The sequence below is a fragment of the Mixophyes fleayi genome, chromosome 4, assembly GCF_038048845.1.
Source record: "Mixophyes fleayi isolate aMixFle1 chromosome 4, aMixFle1.hap1, whole genome shotgun sequence".
Classification (NCBI taxonomy): domain Eukaryota; kingdom Metazoa; phylum Chordata; class Amphibia; order Anura; family Limnodynastidae; genus Mixophyes; species Mixophyes fleayi.
Window position 1 is genome coordinate 111368468 of NC_134405.1, and position 23636 is coordinate 111392103.

General features: G+C 39.5%; 1 protein-coding gene across 1 annotated transcript in view; it reads right to left on the reverse strand.

The window, feature by feature from the left end:
• Positions 1–1942: 1942 nt before the first annotated feature.
• The window catches only part of ATOSA (atos homolog A), a 36296-nt gene continuing 14602 nt past the window's right edge, over positions 1943–23636 (reverse strand). The window contains exons 2-12 of the mRNA XM_075208020.1: positions 16830–17014; positions 16139–16341; positions 14696–14821; positions 12424–13882; positions 10480–10596; positions 9350–9429; positions 7200–7305; positions 6614–6772; positions 5935–6003; positions 4818–5014; positions 1943–2505 (exon numbers count right to left, since the gene is read on the reverse strand). Coding sequence (XP_075064121.1) covers positions 2352–2505; positions 4818–5014; positions 5935–6003; positions 6614–6772; positions 7200–7305; positions 9350–9429; positions 10480–10596; positions 12424–13882; positions 14696–14821; positions 16139–16341; positions 16830–17014 — 2855 coding nt within the window. The 3' untranslated portion in view covers positions 1943–2351. The remainder of the gene's footprint in view (positions 2506–4817; positions 5015–5934; positions 6004–6613; positions 6773–7199; positions 7306–9349; positions 9430–10479; positions 10597–12423; positions 13883–14695; positions 14822–16138; positions 16342–16829; positions 17015–23636) is intronic.

The following is a 23636-nucleotide window of genomic DNA, read 5'->3' on the forward strand; positions in this document are numbered from 1 at the left end:
AGAATTGTTTTTTTCATAGGGTAGAACTATTTAAAAGGTGTTCAAGTAAATTTTGGTTTGTTCCTCATCAGAACAATACATAATGGGCTTATTTACTATAGTAGTAGAATACATGTGCTGTAAACTACAACACAGATATTAGTTTTCATTGAGTTTGATTACCCTGAAAGCCAGTGTTTGATTGGTTGCCATGAGCTACAGCATATTATTTTTTACCAGTGGTGGCTAAACCGCAGCTCTCAAGCTGATCTTTGAACTTTAAAATGTGGCCACGTTAGGAGCAGGACCTCATTATGGTGCTCTGGGCGGCAGCAGGGGCATATTGGGAACCCCAGACATCTGATTCCCTGGTCAAATGACCTCCTATGCACAATGTAGGGAGGTCACACACAAACCAATCAGCGAAGGAGGAAAGAGTGCAGTTCTCTCTCTCCTTCGTCTGTGCGGGTGGTGTGGCAGGTAAGCAAGGGGCATGTTGTGAAATTTGATGGCATGTGGGGAGGTCCGATGGCATATAAGGAGCATGTGGGGTGATCTTGTGGGATGGGCTTGTTGTGAGATTTGATGGCATGTGTTCTGATGGGCATGCAAGGGGCATTTGGTTAGGTTTGATGGCATGTGGGGAGATCTGATGAATATGGAAAGGGCATGTGAAGAGGCCTAAGGGGCATGGTGGCCATTTATGATTTTTTTTATCCCAACAGTTCCCTCCACAGCAATTGTGGATACAGAAGCAGCGCAAGATACTGTAAAGAGACTAAGTACCCTTTGAACCCTCCTCCGCTGGACACAGCGAGGTAAAGCTGGGTACACACTACACTGTTTTCATCCAATAATCGGCTCAAACAGCCAACATACGACCGCTCGTTCAAAAGTCGGGTCAGTGTGTGCAGTGACACGATAGTCGAAAGTCTGCCCAAATGGACGATTGTTGCCTCATTTGGTTGGTCGTACAGTTTAATATTTTCGGTCGAATCTCGTTTCCGCTGTGTAGTGTGTATAAACTTCCGACCGATCCACAACAGGGAGTACGAAATTACAGTCATTGCTCACGACAACATGGCTGTAAAAAGTCGCTAAAGGGACGTCCGCTCTTCCCTTTATCGTCCTAAACAAGGCTAGTGTGTATGCAGTCCATGGACCGAGCGATCGGAACATCGATCGCATGTAAAATCGCTCGGCATAAAAAGTTGGCCGAAATTTCTGTAGTGTGTACCCAGCTTAAGACCTGTGCTGATCTGGTGATTATTGTGAACATTTTAGCAATGTTGGATATTTTCTTTTTTGCTTATTGTAAATTGTTATATTTACAATGTATGTGTACAGTATGTATGCATGTGTGTATAATTGTGTATATATATATATATATATATATACACACACACACACACACACACTATATATATATATATATATAGAAAAATGGTAAAGTTGGCTCTTTGCGGTATCTATAGATGTCTTTTGGCTCTGAGTCTCTGTGTTTGGCCACCATTGCTTTATACGGTGTAATTAAACAACTCCTTCCTATTGTATTGTTGCCATGATATTAGTAAACTGAATGTATGAACTTTTATCTCACACATACTAAATCCACCATTTATTATGCTGCTCTGTATGCATGTGTGTATGAGAATGTGCTGTGAGGTGCTAGCTGTAGCAGACTGAGGTGGAAGCAGGCATTGTCTCAACTCTGTACTTGCTGCATAATAAGCACAACTGCCTGTGCATCACCGACCTGATGAGGATTACAAATTAGACCTCAAGGAGGAGAGGAAGTAAAAAAAAAAAAAAAAAAAAAAAAAAAAAAAAAAAAAAAAAAAAAAGCAAAAAGTGAAATACAAATAAAAAAGCACCTGGACAGAAGAACCACAAGTGACCCTTACAAAGTTCACAACATTTATCATTAAATGGTGTAAAATGTAGAAAAATCATTCACACAGAATTAAAGATTTGTATATATTTTAGATTTCAATATTACTGTCAAAAATACATTGTATGATTTTACATAGGCTTTGTGCTACAGTAGAACACAGACAAACGATCACTATAGTAAATGAAACATTAAATATTAAATAAACAAAATAAAATGTGTAAACACTAAACTAAACAGGAAGAATTGCTAATGCAGCACACACCTAATCAAGTGGTATTACATAGAGAAAAAAAAAATGGATTAGGACTTTCTATTAATTTCCAGTCTACATCAAATACACAGAACGCTTTGAAGAAAACCTTTGGAGCTGGTCCTTTTTTTGCCACGTTCATTCAGACTAAAGTCTCAGATGTCTCTTTGCAATATGTAATCAAGCTTTTTTTATTTTTCTAAGAGATTTTCCTCTGCCGTGGCTTTCTCAGCATCTGACTGAAAACTGAGGGTTTGTTGGAGTTTCTATGTAGGATTTCAATTCATACGCTGCCCCACTGTCAACTTCCATAGACTTACGAGAGAATAGGAGTCTTACATCTCCGTGGAGGTAGATCTTTCCTGACTTGGAACTCTGGAACCTAAATGGAAAGTGGATAGTTAGACGAATCCTGCACCTAATTATTATATATTCTCAATTACAAAATTATTTGAATTAAACATTAGGGGGAAATCAGGAACAACTTTGGTTTAAAAGCAAAAAGCCAAAGAGAGATGATGGACCAAAAAGACAGATCTGTATTGAAGTGCACAGGTAATCTACTACAAGTGGCTGAACCACTATTTAAGAAGATTCAGTCCATCACTTTACCAGGATATGCCTCAGTGAAGTCAAAGGCTTTTAGAGAATAAGTAGAAAAAGCATTTCCATGAATACTCACTCAAATTAATGACTATGGAACTTGTAGATGTCAGGTGCCCTTCACAAAAACAAAAGCTCAAAACATCCAGAGTTGCCGATATGAGCAGTACAGTCAGAAAAGTATTATGAGTAATAGGAAAACACATCATTTAGACAACTATGTTCACACAATGCCAATACAGTGACAGTTGCAAGAATTAAATGACCAGCAATATTTTTCCATCCTCGGAATCATAAAATATTTACACTTCTTCCTCTACGCTAGTGTGCAGGACATACATGAGTGTGCACTTACATGCTTTCCTGTCTACATTGTGACACATCTTTGCTTTGGTCCCCATATCAGAGTCCTTGCACAATGGAGGGAAAGGGGACAGGGATAGATACTTTAACCATTTTAAATAAAAATGACCATTTACCCCAACTGTAAATTAGAAGCCACAGTTAGATTTTCAACTAAATAGAAGATATGAAAGAGCACGAGTGGCACCCCTAAGTGATGAGTGAATGAAGGTCCATCAAACATCCTTCTTTCAATGTCTTTCAGACTAGAATCTGTGTAACAGATAGTGCTAGCAGCCGTGCACGAGTCAGCTTGAGTTCTGAGAGGGAGGCTCTAGGACTCAGCCAGGCACGTAGCAGAGTGCCAGAGGTCTGAGGGTGAGGTTTTGGAACCCAGTGACGTCAAGAAGAGTTGAAGATACTGTTATGAAAGGTGGAGTCATGCCAGGTGCTGTCAGCTTGACTTGTTACTAAACATCTGGATATACCTACTGTTTCATGGGATGAAGAGGACAGAGATAGACCTGTGTGTTGACTTAGCAACTCCAGAGATGAGTGTCTGCATACCTACACCACCCCATATGTGGACAGGGGGCTATACCTATAATCTACTATTGGAGGATTACTACAGTGCACAAGTGAATAGGTAATGAGGGAGCTACATCACAAATGTGGTATTAATACTTGGAAAACAGCAGTTAATGATATGGTAAGGTTATCAACCTCTGACATCATTAAAACAATTTCAAAAGTACACATTTTCTCTGGTCAGAAGTGAACTTACACACATTTTAACAGCATGTAAACGTTTGTTTCAGCTGATATTAGAGATACGAACTTGGTATGGATGAGGCATGTTCTAAAATGGCCACCATGGTGAAAGTGACAAAGGCAAAATACTTCACATTTTTCATACATTAAATTTAAATAAGGAGGATTAATGTACTTTCAGTTTAATTCGCTGTCTCCTGGATGGCGGGCTATATTCACACCTAAGTGGGAATACAAACAAAATAACCCAACTATTCCTCTTCCCTATAACCCTGTGGGATGGCCAGGTGGTCACCTTGCAGACCTGGCCTGATGATGCCCCAGGACGCACCGCTGAGGAGAGAATATGCACTAGGATAGAGTGTACTGTGATGCTAGAGAGCCCCTTCCCATAACAAATCCACTGGATTGTTGTCCTAATCCAATGGGAGAGTAAAGAGCCCCCAGCAGCCATTCCTGTGGCCATCAAAGAGAACAAAGTCTGTCTATTTTACCGAATTAGGAAAGCCATTGCACCAAGTCCTATTTCCTGGTGCTGTAAGGGAGCTTGAGAATAAGAAACAAAAAACCTCAGGGTGAAGAGACCACTTGTCAGGGACAACTCATGAAACTCATCTTCTAGTTATACATCACCAGCATGTAGACTGCAGAGGGCCAGAGCAAAAAGGTCTCCACCTATTGCAATAGGCAAGAGCTTTCCTTCATGGCCTCGTGCCTCAAATAAAAAACAAGACCCCCACTAATTATATAACAAGTTAAAGTTGGATACTGCTCCTTTCATCAAGAACATTCCAAAATACACCTACAAAACTGCAGATACTTAGGGAGAGGGAGGCTCTAGGACTCAGCCACAGCCGGATTTCCCTAACATACTTCCTCATTCTTTTAGTCAATTCCTGACACCATCAATATATTTCCATAACTTGTATACCATTAAATATCAAATATTAAAGGAAAGCTATATCAAAGGAGAATTACCTCAGGTGAATGAGGTAGCGCAATGTTCGCTCTTCTGTCTTCAGGATGTTCTCAGGGACCGCCCCCTTCCTATCTCGCTTTACAGGAACAGAAAACGTCCTCTGCCGCAGGAATGTCTGGTGATTGGCTGGCATCTTTTGCAAGTCATATTTCACCACAAACATCTTCACCACAGTTTTGTTAGGATTGAATAAGGTCTGAAATGCAAGGGGTATGGTGCTAAATATGGGTTTCAATGTGGAGATTGATGTCTGGACATTTGAAAAACCACCATAAAATGCTCAGTGTAAAAAGTAAATAAATCTTTGTTATAAGAGTAACTACGAGAGTGCAGGGCATCAAGGGTTCATATATAGCAATTCTAAGTAGATAGTGTAACAAAAAAATAAAAAAAGGACTGAAGGAACTAAACCAACACACCATGTAGTACGTGCTCAAAGCAGAGACCGTCCATAACCAGGCTTAGACCTGCAACTTGGGCCAAGTTAAACTGAAGTACTAGTGTTTTGATGAGAATCATAGAACGTTGTGTGCGCTATACCTTAATGTAAACAATGACTCCTTGAAATATTAAGGGTCATATGTGCAGCCCAGTAAAAATTATTTTTAAAGAATAATGTAGTTATCGACTATTGAACTAGTCTCCAGTTGTATTACGGATGCTCTCTACAAACTCATTATAAAAAGGCAGTTATATCACTTGTTTAGAGTCAGATCTCCTCTGCTACGAAGACAACCAAGCAGTGTAGAAGATAATTGGCAGAGATCCTGGATGTGTGTGTCTTGGGACCCTGCTAAATAGAGTGAAAGGGGGAGAGCACTATTATTTGTAGGAGTTGACTATTTTGCTGAAGGGATTTAAATTGGAAAAACCCTATATGTAAAATAGAACCGGAATGTGACAAGACTAGGAGGAATGTGAGCCATGAAATAATAGGACACTGTGGGGATCATTTTATTCAATAAATTAGTACAAATGAGGAAACCAGTTTTGATTTAACCTATTTAGGTGCCAACATGGAAATTTCAGTATTACATTTATGTTATGCTCTTAGATTTTCTTGAACTGACATAGTAATTCAAAAAACCACTTTTAAGCGTGAAGAATTATACATACCACTTGTATGGTTCCAGAAGGAGGTATGCGATAACCTCTTTTGCCAAGAGACTCCAGTGTAATGTTACCCTGAGGCAGAAGAAAACATGTTAATAAAAACAGACATTAACAACTATGTTCAGAATAATGGCCACTATTTCATGTTCTTTACAGAATGCCAATTTACAATAAAATAGGTCCTTTTATGTGATACTGCAGAAGTTCTCATGGATCACTGGGGCTTCCAGTTCACTGGTCAGTCAATATTGGCTGTCCAGCAAACATCAAGGTTTATGAGGGCGCCTCCAGCGCTTCTTTGGGCTGATGGAGAACGTACTGTTTAGGTTGTGTTTTATCCATCAGGTCTCATAAGGTGAGTGGCTGCTATGGGATCCCCTCCAATGTTATATAAGAAACCGATCATTAGCTGAAGATTTCCCAAATTATTCATTTAATGGATTTAAAACAAAAACACAATAAAATATAAAAATCTCCACTTCTGCCCTGTATGCATTTAGAGAAGTACTTTACTTTATTAATCAGACACGGCTGTCTCCTGTATACAAATAAACTATCTCCCATAGAAATAGAACATCTACTTTACCGCACACAACACAAATAATGAAATACATTTTGAGGCTAGGGTACTTTTATCATATAGATAGTCCTATAATTAATCATGTGCGTAGCTGTGCCTTACCATGTAGGGGGAGGGAGCATTGTCCTCTGACACACTGAAGAAAGACACGGCGACAGGTAAAGTCATGTGTGTTGGGCAGAAGATTCCACTTGCCCCAACGTCTGCTGTAAACCCTCCAACTGTGCCCAGAGTTTCAAAGCGATAATTTAAGACAGATTCCTGAAAAATGGAGAAGAATATAAACTTAGAGAATGAAAAGAGAGAGATAAAGGAGATTTTACTTAAGCAAATGGGGGGAGGGGGGATTCTGGGGGCACAACCTTTGCCTATTATGTTATACTCTATCTTAAGCCCCTCCTCCTTACACATATGTGATACGTCTTACACAACCTAGTAAGGTTGCTTCATGTGTAGCAAGCAGCTTGCCTGAAGGTGAACCTTATTCAGAAATACACCAACTAGAAGCCACTCTACTGTGCACTGCTTAATAGGTCTGTGCTACATAAGGAATAGCACATACGTGTGGAATAGACAGACCAGAATGTAAATGTATAGAGAACAGGCTAAAGGACGTGTTTGCAATTGACTTAAAATGTAGTGTAGCAGTCCATACAAAACTCATCCTTACACAGCAGAAGACAAATACCTCAAAATTTCCCAGCAGGCTCAGACAAGGAGCAGGTGGAGCACTGCAGCTGAGTTGTCTGTCTGTGTGTTCAAAACCATCTTCCGTTTTCTCACAGTGACTTTGTCTGTTAGGGATACAATGGGTGATCTTCATTAGATTCAAACCCCAACAAGTAAGCCAATAACAGGCTACATAGAGCACTACAGTCATGGCCATAAGTTTTGAGAATGACACAAATACTTTTCACAAAGTCTGATGCCTCAGTTTTTATGATGGCAATTTGCATATACTCCAGAATGTCATGAAGAGTAACCAGATGAATTGCAAAGTCCCTCTTTACCATGACAATGAACTTTATCCCAAAAATAACATTTCCACTACATTTTAGCCCTGGCACAAAAGGACCAGCTGACATCAGGTCAGTGATTCTCTCGTTAACACAGGTGCTGACAAGGACAAGGCTGGAGATCACTCTGTCATGCTGATCAAGTTAGAACAACAGACTGGAAGCTTTAAAAGGAGGGTGGTGCTTGAAATCATTATTCTTCCTCTGTTAACCATGGTTACCTGCAAGGAAACACGTGCAGTCGTCTTTGCTTTGCACGAAAAAGGCTTCACAGGGGGAGGATATTGTTGTTCGTAAGATTGCACCTAAATCAACCATTTATTGGATCATCAAAAACTTCACAGGAGAGAGGTTCAATAGTTGTGAAGAAAGCTTCAGGGCCTCCAAAAACGTTCAGTAAGCGCCAGGACAGTCTCCTAGAGTTGATTCAGCTGCGGTATTGGGCAACCACCGTTACAGAGCTTGCTCAGGAATGCCAGCAGGCAGGTGTGAGTGCATCTGCACGCACAGTGAGGTGAAGACTTTTGGAGGATGGCCTGGTGTCAAGAAGACCAGCAAAGAAGCCACTTCTCTCCAGGAAAATCATCAGGAACAGACTGATATTCTGCAAAAGGTACAGGGATTGGACTGCTGAGGACTGGGGTAAAGTGCTTTTCTCTGATGAATACCCCTTCAGACTGTTTGGGGCATCTGGAAAAACGCTTGTCCGGAGAAGGAAAGGTGAGTGCTACCATCAGTCATTCCAACAGTAAAGCATCCTGAGACCATTCATGTGTGGGGTTGCTTCTCAGCCAAGGGAGTGGGCTCACTCACAATTTTGCCCAAGAACACAGCCATGAATAAAGAATGGTACCAAAGCAGCCTCCTAGAGCAACTTCTCCCAACCATCCAAGAATAGTTTGGTGACATACAATGCCTTTTCCAGCATGGAGCACCTTGCCATAAGGCAAAAGCAATAACTAAGTGGCTCAGGGATCAAGACATCGATATTTTGGGTCCATGGCCTGGAAACTCCCTAGACTTTAATCCCATTGAGAACTTGGTCAATCCTTAAGAGGCGGGTGGACAAACAAAAACACACAAATTCTGACAAACTCCAAGCATTGATTAGACAAGAATGGGCGGCCATCAGGCAGTAGGTGGCCCAGAAGTTGACTAACAGCATGCCAGGGTGAATTGCAGAGGTCTTCAAAAAGGGTAAACGCTGCAAATAGTGACTCTGCATAAACTTAATGTAATTGTCAATAAAAGCTTTTGACACTTACGAAATGCTTGTAATTTTATTTCAGTATACCATAGCAACATCTGACAAACAGGTATAAAAACACCGAAGCAGCAAACTGTGTGAAAACCAATAGTTGTGTCATTTTCAAAACTTCTGGCCATGACTGTAAATCTCTGAACGATCATGATTAGCCATCTGAAAGAAAAGCCATTACTTATTTTGTTCCAAACTGAACAGTCACATAGTTTGAAAGCATTTAAGACATTTGGTATTTGTACAGTTATCCCATGTTTTAAGACGATCAGCTCTAGACATGTGCTGTGACCATCCTAGATATGACTTGTTCCATACATGAATATTGTTCCCTCAGAGCATGCTAAGGTGTCAGTAATACCCAGAAACGTTCAGCTTTGCTAAAGCAGACCTGTCTCCAGGTGCGAGAAATCAATTATTTGTGCACTGAGTAAGAACAAAAACATGGGGTTTACACAAAAGAGCATAAAAAAATAAAAAAAAAATCTCTATAAAAAAGGTAAATGGGGTTCCTATGGAACAAGTCATATATAGGAAGACAAAAAAGATAAAATAAATGCATACCTCTTTGTAGCTAAACTTCTAAATTGCACTAAGGAGGTGTCCAGATCAAAATACCCCGACTGTGTTTTTCTTTGTGGAACCTATGTTGAAAAAAAAATACAATTATTTGATCTGATAAATCTAGAATGTCAGCCAGCATTACCGGTAACAGAAAACCTGTCATCTCCAGCAGGGCTTTCCCATAAATAAATGTATGCAGTCACACTGAACAAGTAAGCCTACGCCAATTTCAATTGTATTGCTAATTCAAACGCACTCTAGCAAGTTTTCTGCAATGTCATCACCGTCTCATCTACTGAACATTAACCATTTAAAAAAAATTGAATTTAAGATCATTTTCACCTTGTCAGATTTTCCACAAACATTCCACCCCCAGACTAACAGCGGGGGTTCCTTCCGCATTACACAAAGTCTACTCTTATTTTGTGACATGTGCACTATTATGTGCTTAAAGTTTACCTCGACATCTGAAAGCTCCAAATAAAAACGGCCGATAGCAGCCAAGAAGTCACATTGCTTTACAGAGACATTACAAAACCAGTTAACCCACTTGCACGGGGACTCACAGAACATACTGTTGTGGAGAGGCCAGTAACATGAAACACTGGTACAATCTATAAGCAGAATGTAGGGACAGCCAAGAACATTGTTGTCATGTGCCACATTATGATGGATATTCCACAAGCACATTATAATATAAAAAAAATAATATATATAAAATGGTTCAATTTAAAAAATAAATAAATGAGTAATACATCTCATTTATTTTTTAAAGGAACAAGAATTCTTAATAGTTAATGTGACCAAACAGCATATTGTAGCTGGTCAGGAGAACAGGGATTTCTGCATTTGTTTGGTTACCAAGGCAACTGTCCCCAAGGTGTTCACTACACCAGAAAATATATTATACAGAACAGGAGAGTTCCATAATGCAGCATATTGTGGTATATATAGTAGAATTAAAGAGATTATTCTCTGTTCCAGATGTTACATAACATTACACCTGCTTTATAAATAAGTGTGTGCAATTAACGGTGGAACAATAAGCACCAATAAAACAGATATGTTCCCTTCTAAAACGGACAAACATCCAGTAGTAAAGAAAAGTAAAAATACATAAAATTACTTACAGGACTTGAGAGTAAAGGTAAACCCGTACAGGGGTGGAAGGCCTTTGTAGAGATCCCATCCAGAGAATGAAAACCCTTTTTCCTCCAGTTATTAGAAGGTCGCAGTGGCACCAACTTCTGGGGACACACCAAAGAGAAACCTTAGATGCATATGTCATGCAGCTCTTCTTAGCCAAAAATACTAAAGTATGGGTCATTATATACTGATCAGGACCCTTTTTGTTCCAGCTGCTCTAGCTCGTTCTACACCAGATTTATACTCCATATACTCTATAGCTTTCTTATGTTGTCAAATGCTTATGCTCCCTCTAGTGTTCAAACTGTGTGTTACAACCAAAATAAAGAAAAAAACCCACATAATGTGATCTGCCATTTAGAGAGCAGTACACTCTACAAGACAAATGTATGAGACAGCCATTTCAACCCACAAAGCAATTCTTTGACCATCAGTCCCCCTCCACAAACTAGCAGAACTGTGGAAGGTTTGATGCCAGGGGCTTCCACATTTTGGGAGTACTCAGCCTGACAACAATGCACCGAATTGTCTCCCCATGTTGTCAAGGTGACCCACAGCAGCTTTGGGGGTGAAGAGTGCTCCTGGACTGCAGGTGTACCTGGCATGGGACCCTTACAGGCTGCTTGTTAGCTGGAATTACTGGGTTAATAGGTGGAAATATCTTTAAAGCTTTAAGTGTTACTTTTAATCAGTTCAGGAAATAATTTTGAGTGGTTAAATTATATTAAGAAAATTGTAGCAAAACCTACATATAACCAATGAGAACAGTGCACAATTCCAGCACCAACGTGTGATAAGGCGTTCCGCATCTTAACCAATCTCACAGTTACAAACCCCTTGTGTGTATGCTGAAACTGTCTTCCATTCACAATTAAAAATCCCTTCTCATCTGATATGAAATTTTAATTCGGTAAATCTTTGTACCGATTTGGATATAGATATATATATATATATATATATATATATATATTAAATTAGTTTGTTTATTTTGGAGAAAGGTATTTACAGGCAACTCCAGTTTCTAACCCTCCTTTTAGAATGGTAACATTTCAATATATTGTAGTTGAGGCATTTGCCCATCTATGTTCCTCTTACTGTATGGTGCCCAAAATTGTACTCCATATTCAAGAGGTGTTCTAGTGACTGCACTGTTAGGATTTTATCCACCTTTGCAGCCACTGCCTGGCATTGTGCTGCTACTTCACTTTCTGTCAACAAGTATTCCTAAGTCTCTTTTCATCTCTATTCCCCCTCCTCAAATATATCCAACATAATGTATAAGAAAGCATAGTTATTACCATGGCCTAGATACGTAACCCTACATTTATCTACACCAAGATATGTCAGCTACATTCTTGTAGAGTTTGCAATTTTGTCTAATAATTTCTGTGGCAAGTTACTATCCCACTATAGGTTACTAAGCCTACATAGCTTATTGGCAACAGCAAATATGGACACCTTACTTTCTAGGTCATGTACAAGGTCATTAATAATAATATTGGCAAAGTCAGGACCCAATACTGCTCCATTTGGTACAGCACTAATAAGTTTAGCCCAGTCTGGAGATGTTGGTAACAAGACACAACTTGTGTTGTGATCCTTGCAGTGAGACAAACATTAAAAAGTTTTCCACTTTTGTACTATTATTTAGATAATGTCTTTTACCTGGCACAAACCCTGTTTCTGCAGAGTAGTGAAGCCCTACCAGCATGTCCAATACAGTGGCATTCAGGTAGTCTAACCAAACAAACGTTGGGTGCCAACGTGGTCTAACACCACCTGCCTCCACACTCTCTCTCTATATCGATATCTATAATCTATAAAGATAGAACAGCCATTTTGGACATCTGCTGAGATGAGGGCATTTTATATAGCAGGCACTTCTTTATCCACCCAAATGTTAAGTCTACTTCTGTGTATATACTTACTGCTTGATCTGTATTCTTCAGCCGCTTACATCTCATACAGCTCCCATTGCCGTTCTCCTGCTCTTGTGTACCACAGTCACACTTTGCTGGATCCTCATTCTCATCATGAGCCAATTTCTGCTTGTCCTGGGTCTCTCTGCATTTCTGACTCTCTCTGTCTTTCTTGGCATAGTTTCCAGTATTATGAATTTGTGTGTTATGATCAGACCCTTGTGCCTTCCTTGCATTATTCTCTGTACATTTAGACTCTGTCTGGCAAACATAACAGGTTTTTAAAGCCACTACATTTCGTGAACTATTTCTGTGGTTATCGAGATGAACACAGTCACTGTTTTTGTTTTCAGCGGAGTTTGGTTGTTTGTTGTTGGAGATGTGGATATTTGTGGCGCTGTGGTTTGAGACATGATGCAGAGTTGCTTTACTGATGGTTTTTTCAGTCTGTCCACTGTGTTTCAGGTCTCCTTTTTCAGGCGGTGTGAACACATTTTCTTTACTGGATAGTGAGAGTGCAGGTGGGGTGTGTTTACTAACAGAATGTTGAAATGTGCTTGAAATGGGTTCATTGGTTTGAACTAGAATGAGTCTCCTTCTTGCTTGTAGTTTTGGTGTGGATCTATCTTCAGCAGTATGTTGGGAGGAAGTGATGGGTGTATCAGAGTCGGTTTTTAATTTTCTGTCCTTGTTGTCTGGGGTTAGATTGAAATCTGAACTGGGAGGACACACAACAGGTGTTTCTCGGTCTATCTTGTTGGAGTTCTCATCTTCACATGGGTTTCTAAATATTTTGGAGCTTAAGGGGCTGGAGTCATGCATTTTGAAGGAACGATTCGTTATGTGTGAGGAGGACTGATCACATTGTAACAAATGCTGTGCAATTCTTGCTATGACTTCCTGACGTTCTTGAATTAGAGAGCCTATCAGGGGATTGGCTTCGGGTGGCTGGCTTGGGTGCGAGTTGTTGGGCACATCAACCAAAGATAATGATGTAAAGTTTCTAATGGGCGATCCTTGTGGTGCGGCCTTTGGATCACGCATCATACTGAAACACTGAATCTTAGATGGTGACGTTCCAATGTCTAAGCCATTACTACCCCCAGAAATTAACTTCATGCTTCTACCAGGAAGGGAGAGATTCATGCTTAGGCTTGTTCTAGCTTGTAGTAATCCTCCAGGCTCAGTCCATGTCTGCTTGCTACATGTATGCTGAGAACTGTGCGCACTGTTCTCCCGTGACTCCCGAGGTGGAGGACCACTCTGCTCATGTGAGGAGAACCTCTTTTCATAGAAGCCAAGATTGCTGTGGATGCTACAATTCAACACTGGATAACTGGATTGTCTAGGCAAAGACTGGACACTGACTTTCAAGGCCACATTGTGAGATACATTAGGAACAGGAAACACATGTTCAGTTGGTGAATGAGTAAAACTCCACTGTAGCTCTCCATCAGCTGCACTCACTCTGTAAACATACACAAAAAGAACAAATAAGAACCTGGGCGCTAACTCCCGCTCACTGACACATAATGGTTCCACCTACACAATCCATTCAATATATGTGCCGACTCTTCTACATGGGATAGAATGCATATTTTTGATTATTGGGATTCTGTAAAAAAGGTGTTTACGTCCGGCATATAAAAACTAATGTAGCAGTTTCACAATTTGAAATGTTAAAAAGGAAAATCACAATAATGAAAAACGGCAAAGTTCATCTAATTTTGTAACAGGTATTTGAGTGAAGCCTGTGTGTGAGATCTAAAGTTGAAATGTGCACGTCAAAGATAAGGGAACCCTGCTACTTCAGCTGTTACAAAATGCAAAGGAGAAAACCACTATTTCCTGCCAAACATGTGTTCGCATAAAGTTGATAAAATCTTTATCAACCAAGTGAGAAACTGAAAGGTGTTGTAAGAATATCAGCACAGGGGGATGTCAGAGTTCGTCAATAATCCAATCTATTCCCAATGCTTACTGCACAAAAGGACAGTGAGCTGAAACCAGAAAGTTTTATATAGAAAGGTGCGCCAGTTTTCATAAATTCCAAGAAGCAGAAGAAAAACAAAAAAACCCCACAAAAACAACAACACAAAAACAAAACAAAAAAACAAACAAGAAGATCAAATAACACATATAATTTAGCACTTTAAATCACCAATGCCAAACTTGATTAAATTAGATTTTAATATTAAATCAACCAATTACTGCAGGTTTCCACTCTGTTCCCCATCTTCAAGTAGACAAAGTATTGTTGTTGAATGGAACTGCAGCTTACCGGTAGAGAATGTTGCGTGGCACAACCCCATGGGAAACACTCAACCAGGCGCTTAACTGAGAAAAGAAAACATAGGAACGGATAGCCAGCAGTAGGGTCTTCTCTTCAATGAACCGATCTCCACTCCTAGACATACAAAGAACCCCATTAGGAAATATGGTTTGCAAGAACCACGGAACATCACTTAAATAATTGCATTTGCAGTGTTCTCCCCAGCACCTATTTCCTGGGTGCTCCACCCAGCTGTTTTTACTTGCCACCCGGCTCTTAGAACCCAACAGAGTCTTTCATAATATAAGAAACCATTGTTTCTTATATTATAACAGACACTATGTGAGCATTACAGCCAGCTGTGTGTTAGACCACCAGTCTGACCAGTACTAGCAGGTGTGGGCAATAACCTCCAACATTTTTCATTATTGCAAAATATTACAGCTGCTCCCACCCGGCTTGCAAAATTTTCTGGGGAGAACACTGCATTTGGTATATAACATGCAATCTTACAAAAACAGCCAGCAAAAAACACAAAACAAAAAAACAAAAACCATGTATGCATAAACTTCATTCCATCTTGCACACTAGTTGCCAACAGTATTAAATGTCTATTTGTTGGGTCTGTAGATGTTGGTCTAGCACTACCCACATTAATGCAGCAGATCACCAAGATTAAATACTTTGTATTACAAATTTGCATCAGAATTTTTTTTACAAAATAAAAAAAAAAAAAACAAAAAACAAAATTATTTGCTGGGCTGAACATACTGTAACTTTCTTAGCTTCTTCACCTCTAGATCTTGGACATGCTGATGTGCATGTGGCCTCTGTAGCACACTGTTCGCTAGAAGACACTGCACTTTGGAGATGTAAATGCCGTGATTCACCTCTAATGGCTCCCTGCTGATGCACTGTAACTTGGGGATGTCCCCGACAACCCAATTCCAATAATGAGTACAAAGACTACGAGGCCTTGCTAAGCTCAAGGTCTAATGGGACCACTTCAGCTGCTAAACCAGAATCCAGTCCTGCCTACTGGTGTGAAAATGTAAATGCATCAAGGTAGCCACTTCTAGAAATACCTGACAATGCTGAGGATACGCTACTGAATAAAGGAGCTTAGACAGAACGAGCAGATATTCTAGTAGTTCAAACAGAAATCTCTCCTTGGCATTGTTTTGGGTAACAAAGAAAAAAAGGTAACCAAAGTTCTTTCCTTGTTAAGAAAAAAAAAGTAACCTTTTTGCACTGGGCACATGGCATTTGTAAACCTATATTTTCAGCTCTCTGCAGTTAAAGAATTACATTTCCATTGTTTTATTTCTATAATCTTTGGAAATGCCAACAATATACAGAAAAAAAGGAGCCAATGCCCAGTCACTTACAAACCTACAAGAAACATGTAAACAGTTTATGTTAGCAAAGACTGTTCAGGAAGAGGAAACGTACTGTCTGGGAACCGGCTCCAAGGTCCACCTCTCCAGCAAGAGGGCATCTTGTTTCATCGCAGGATCATTTAAATCATTCCCCTCTGTGCCTGAACCTTCATCACTATAGCAACAGTCTGGTAGCAGCATCACCTCAACCATGATGGGAATATTATTTCTCCACAGAAGATTGACCTCAGACCTAGTTTTTCTAGCTTGACGACACTGAAAAATAAAGAGTGAAATGTAGTATTTGATGTAGAAAATTAAATTAAAGTGAGGCTATTAATACACATTTTGATAAAACAGTGGAAGTCAATCAACCATGCCGTACTCTAAGAACAGTGAATTTACTTTATTAAAACCAGGGCTTAATGATATCTGTCCCATATATAGTGTGATAGATATATATATATATATATATATATATATATTAGATAATGCAGATCTTATAGTTATATATATTAGAAGTTACTGCTGAAAATAGAAGGCTACAGACAAAGTGCTTTTATTAAGGACAGTGCATGTTGTGGTGACTTGTGGTCTATGAGATAATAAAGAACCTTAAAAATTACATTAAGGAATAAACAAATCACTAAATAAATAAGTGGTTTCAGATAGAGGATAACTACAAATATCTTTGTAATAAAAGGGACATTGGTAGATATACAAAATCTAATAGGACTTGACCAAGTAAAACAGGACATGCTCACCTGTGCCAATTTATCACTGCATTCATGCTTACTGGGCTCAGGCTGACAAGACTGCGCTGGAGGACAGTGGAGACCCTCTGTCCTGCCTTTCACTGAATGCTCAGGTGTACGACCTTCTGTGATCAGTAGAGCCAGGTACCCCAGGAAATCCTCCGCCTCATACTCAAAGAATTCATCCAATGAGTCTACAAAGAATCAGATTTTATACACATAGTTAAATCAGACAGGAAATCTGCAACAGTAACAAAGCAGGACTTTTCCATTCATTATTAACTATTTTATACAAAGCTTTTGTACTGCCAGAAAAGTCTGCAATATATTCCTGGCATGAGCTATAAGTCTGAATGTTCAAAACATATGGTTTTATAGTTCAGTGTGAATCAAGATTTCACCATGATCTAGCAGGCATGTGGGAGAGCCTCTGCCCAGACAGGAAGGACCTTTTGTAATAAGCACCAGGTCCTGTGGCATAGACTTTATACAGAAAATAATAAAGGTTTTAGGAATAATTACTATTAAAGCTGATCAATTGAAAATTAGGTTTTCCCAAAACCCCATCATAAATACCTGATATTTTCACATATATATTTAGATAGTCAATAGTAACTCCTCTATATAAAGAGCAGCTTGTATTACTTGCTTTGTCGTCTTTTAAAATCTATAGAAGAGCAGAAACATTGAGGAGCCTGTTAGTGTATGAGAGTAAAGCTAGCCACATACAGCATTATTTGTTGGGCAGATTGGTGGATTTAGTAATCCAAAATCCCCAAGTGTGAGGCTCCATCGCCCACCAAAGATGGCAGAGAGAAAACGTAATCCTTTCTGAGTTTCAAAACATTTCTAGCTCAAAATGTACCTTGACTACTAACATGGTGCATGATCTGCCATCGCTCATAGAACCCTATGTGATGTGGCCATTGGTCCTTACTACCAAACTGTTGTATCCATCCAAATTGACACCATATCTGGGTGCTCAGCAAAAAGGCCAAACAGAGATCGTAATATGTGTGGCTACCTTATTAGAGGACATCGCCAGTAGATATAACATAATGGAAACCAGCCTAACACTAATCCCTGGGGACCCCATCAGATAATATACAGATATAGGGTAGTATTTGGAAACGAGACATTAAAAAAAGCTGCTATATAAGTAGGGAAGGAACAGAAAGGACACATTTGGTCATAAAATTTAATTATTTTTACAGTGTGTAGCCTCATCTGGACAGATCAAAATGTGATCACACCGATTCTTAAATTATCTGTCAAGATAGTAAATCCTGGTGAGCGATGGAATTAGTAGCGCTATATAAATAGCGGATGATGATGGCCACTATTGTGTGCAAAGTTCATCACTACAGCGAGAAGTAGAATGTATGGCAGAGCGGCCGGATGCGGTGTGGGAATAGCCATATATGGCCAGTTAGGGCACATATGTACAGTAACGTTGTCATCAGATCCAGAAAAGCTACGAGTGATGAGTTTCATGGAGGGATAGCAAATGAGGTTCAAGTGAACTCCATAAAATGACAAATGTTACGTTACTAGAAATATAATACAAATAAATACATCTCAAACCTGTTCCTACAAGCTATATCTAATCCATGGTGCGCACACCCCAACAAAAAAACAAATACGCTTGATGATCTGGCAAAAAAATATTTTTTCAATGCTGGTAAATGTCTGTACTGGAAACACTGGTGTTAAAATAGTTTGTTTCTTTATGAAATAGAGGAATTCATAAGCAAACTACAGAGATGTCTTTGTGCTAGCTCAGACTGGAGCTTGTACAGTAACAAAGGCAACAGCACAATAGTCAGTAGATGCAGCAGCAGCTGGCACGGTGCCTCACATATTACACAGATACGTATTCCTACAGCTGGAGAGTGGAACATTTCTTAGTTTAAGGCTATTTAGGACAACTGTTCAGTAAATCTTTCATTCATCCTTTTCGAGGACATGGACTAAAACTCCAAAGAATTAGAGCAACAAATTTAATTTGGAATGAACAATAGCACAATTAGAAAATAACATAAAATAAAAGCAAAAAATACACAAACAACCCCACCCCCCCCCCCCCCCCCCCCTCACACTAGTAAAAAGTGTTGGGGATTATATTATAAACCTGGACATTTCATAAAATTACCACAATCTTTACAAAGAACCTTATTTTTGTACTAAATTTACATAAATAGGATGTGCCATTCTGTCTGCTACACCATGGAACTGCAATAAAACAATGGCTACATTGACCTTTACGATATAAACATGGTAACACCCTGATAAACGTGCAATGGAGACCTCAGAAAGTGTCTACGATATAATTTCATGTGCAATAATACAGGTGATAAATCTGTTGCAGACAGACCACTTACAGAGAGCTTCTCTGAAATCTAATCTTTTCCATAGTGGGTATGTGTGAAGCAGCTTAAGTGGCATTTGGACCTAAGAGGAAGATAATCTGCAAATGGAGACAAAGGTGGAGGAGGATGTTAAGCGAATCCCTTAACCGCTCACTAACTGGTGGACAGAGGTGCTTGCAATATAGAGGCTTATAAAAGGGGAGTATCTAAATTGTTGCATTTTTGTTGCACTTTTTTTTTTTTTTTAAAACAGTTTTACTAAATACTACTTTTAACCCAACTGCTGTCTTTGGAAACCCTTTCCAGTTTTCTTTTACAACAACACAAAATAAGCTAAGACAGCAGTTGTAAAGAAACAACTAATAATACCAGTTGATATAGGTAACAAATCACTGTACAGGCTGATTGCACTGACTGATATCATGCCAACATGATCCTGCATTTGCTGGGAGCATTGCCAGTGGTGTAGGGCTGCAGTCTGTGAGTAACTATTAAACCAATCGTGAGCTGGCACTTGCTCAACTCTGGGACCAGCTGGTGGTGACTTGTCCATGTGAATTTCAGAAGAAAGTAAATTCCCAACAGGAAGCACAAGCTCTTAATAGTATATACGCAGGACATAAGACAAAACATCCAGTGGAGATGTTGCCTATAGTAACCAGATTCTAGCTGTCATTATGTATAATTCACTAAATGATAACTAGAATCTGATTGGTTACTATAGGCAACATCTCCACTCTTTTTCAAACTGGCAGTTTAGTAAATACACCCCTAAATATCCTTCTGCCCTACTTCATAAAATATACAGCTAGTGTTAGAACAGGTAACTGCAGCAACCAAATCCATTACCAAGAAGAAACAGCCTATCTTCACTTACACATGCAGTGGCGTACGCAGTGGGGGGGTTTCTGAGTCTCCAGAAACCCCCCCCCCCCCCCTGCGCTAACTTAGTGCCCACCAAATCAGCACTGTCCTATACAGCAGCCGCGGGGCTGTCAAAGAAGCTTCTTTGACAGCCCCGCGGCTGCTGTATAGGACAGCGCTGCCTAAACGGAGCTGCTGCGCGCTCTCTCTTGTGGGTTTTTTGGGTCGGGGGGGGGGGGGGGGGGAAGGGAAGTAACGCTACTGAAGAACACTTACTAGTATCTTCGCCGTTTTGAGCCATCCTATAAAGAAAGTTTTGAGAACACTGAGCACTGTGGATGGGGCTAGAGAACCACAGATGTAAAGGAGTCTCTGGTGATATTCATTAGCAAGTGTGAAGAGCAAGCAGAGAAACAAGAACATGTCCATTTCTAAAGCTGGGTACACACTACACAGTTTTCAACCAATAATCGGCTAAATCAGCCGACATACGACCGCTCGTTCAAAAGTCGGGTCAGTGTGTGTAGTGACACGATGGTCGAAAGTCTGCCCAAATGGACGATTGTCGCCTCATTTGGTTGGTCGTACCGTTTAATATTTTCGTTCCAATCTCGTTTCCGCTGTGTAGTGTGTATAAACTTCTAACCGATCCACAACAGTGAGTATGAAAATACAGTCATTGCTCACGACAACATAGCTGTAAAAAGTCGCTAAAGGGACGTCCGCTCTTCCCTTTATCGTCCTAAACAAGGCTAGTGTGTATGCAGTCCATGGACCGAGCGATCGGAACATCGATCACATGTAAAATCGCTCGGCATAAAAAGTTGGTCGAAATTTCTGTAGTGTGTACCCAGCTTAAGGTTGGTGCCCTAAGCAAATAAAGCAAGGGCTCCCAGTTATTATCCACCCATTCCAAAACTACTGCAAATTCAAATTATGATCCCGTTTTTGTTTTTTATTTATTTGGGGTTTTTTTTTTTTTTTTTTAAAGGACTTTAGAGAAGAAAAACAAACAAAAAAACCCACAAGGGGTATATTTACTAAAACTACAGGTTTGAAAAAGTAGAGATGTTGCCTACAGCAATAATCAGATTCTAGCTGTCATTTATTTAGTACATTCTACAAAATGACAGCTAGAGTCTGATTGGTTGCTATAGGCAACATCTCCACTTTTTAAAATCTGCAGTTTAGTAAATATACCCCCAAGTGTCTATAATGTTTCCTTTCTCCAAGTTATGCATTTTTGCGCAATCAGGGCAGGAGTGTACCATTATCTTTAAGTAATTAAACATAAATTGTATTGTTTTTACACACACTAAATCACCCACATCCTATCATTGGGACACCAGTCTATTTGTAAGCAAACATTTTTAGAGTCTAGCTCATAGGACAAATGTTTTGATAAAGAATATACGTATGTCGACACCGAATAAACCAATATTATTTCAAGAAAGTTGGCTGCTTGTGGCACCAACATAATACATGTTTTTATTAACCTGCAAATATGACACTCTGCAGCATCATAAGGAAAAATATTACGTATATAGCAGTTTAGAGCTTGTCTAGCCAATGAAACATTTATATGTATCAGATTTCCCTTTACACCTCATCCACAATATGTGTGTTCTTGTGCAGCCTCAAAATGCTGTAGGGTTCTTATAGGACTACATAGAGTTCTACCAAAACCATATGAATAGTGATATTGCAAGACAGAAGAGTTTTCGTGGGAAATGCTCTAGAAACATCTGATTGTTGGGTTTGATAAAATGAGAGAAGCATTTAGGAATGTTTTATATCATTTAGTGACAGGACCAAATATGCATATAATCACACAATGCTAACCTACAGCCATATAAACACATGCATGTGCTTGTTTAACCCATCTGTTACTTTAGGGGCCTGCTGAACATTTGCCTCTGGGTTAACTCTTACAATGCGTACAAGCTGAAGATATCTACACAGGGCTTTTCACATGCAGCTAGGACAGATTTAGTCTGAAAACAGATGGTTCTTTACACAATGTTACTTGTCATAGTGCTCTACTCATCACTATTTTGGAAGCGTGCATGCGATGTACGCAGGGCAATATACCACAGTCAGATGTTAAAACAGCTCTTGATGTACCCATATAACTGCCTCAAGTATTAGTGCAAATATCCTTACTGTTCTGTCATATAAGTTAGGACAAAGAACCCTGCTAATGACACTATATACCGGAATTTATACATACTAAACAGTATTTTCATAAATGGATCTCATACAAGATACCAAAGACATACAATATAACCTTACTTACACAAATTAACCTGATGGCAAAATGTTACTCAGATGCAAACTGTTGCTGAAGGGGAAGATAATGATAATACAAGATGCACTCAGAAGGGAAATTAGTTAAAAACAGGGCAAACAGGTATTAACCTCAAAAGGTTGCACTAATTCTCCAGTGGAGATTAGAATGCAGTCAGGGCTTGAAGTCTAATAATTGTGGATACTAGAGATGGATTGGCAGTGAAGTAATTAATCCACTCATCCAATCATTTTATTCCCTAAGGTATTTACCAAGTAAAACACACTGTTAGCCACAAAGAGGATCTGGAAATTAACAAGGAAGAGGAATCACATAAGACTTTCTTAATATCTCCCTTGAAAATTGGCTAGTCATTTAATGTGAAAACGCAGTATTGCCATAGGCCATGAAACCGTTACCTTCTCAGTGTGAGGTTTGCCAATTTCCAAATACAATAAAGAATCCTGGAAATGAGGAGTCAATGGTCACCATAGACTTGTGCATAGCTGGGACCTTTACATCACATTTCCCAGGTAAATCTAAGATACCTAGGATGCAATATACCAGAAATAGGATATATGACCTTTGGACATGATCATAACATAACTATAAAGCATTGATTCGCCTTTAATGGCTATTAATTAACTTCTGTAGCAACTGTATCCAGCAGAAAAGGATTATACTTTGCCAGATGGACAGTCCTTTACAAGCTGGATGTATGAACTTTGCTCCATGTAAATTGTGTGTTTTGACAGCAGAATCCTGCTACATTAGTGTGACCGGAGCCTGACATAACTATCCAACTCATTCTGTGGCTCCCTGCTTTTGCCTCTATCCCCATTATTACACAGCCTGGTGCTCATCCACAAGAGCTCGCTCACTGCGTCCCAAAGAGTACAACATGAGAAATCCGCTGGGGATACAAATATAGTACAGCATAGAGATCTGCTGCCCTCCATTGTCTCATTGCAATGTGGACAGTAAAGTATCAGCACATCACTACACTGTGGCATTTCCCTGGAGTTGCTTTTTGTTTCATTTAAGACACAAGAAGCATGTGTAGGCCAGTCCTTACACAATCAGACAGCTCACTGCCTTCCACTCTGATGATCAGCTCATGTTGTTCTATTCGCACCCCTGGAAACACATGAACAGGTAGGAGATGAAGAATAAATAGGTTCAGCACTTTTTATATTCAAAAATTACCTTAAAAAGGACCACTAAATCCCCTAAATTTACATTTTCAGATATGAACAATGGAGGTAGAGTACACACTGTTCAATATTTTCCCATTAT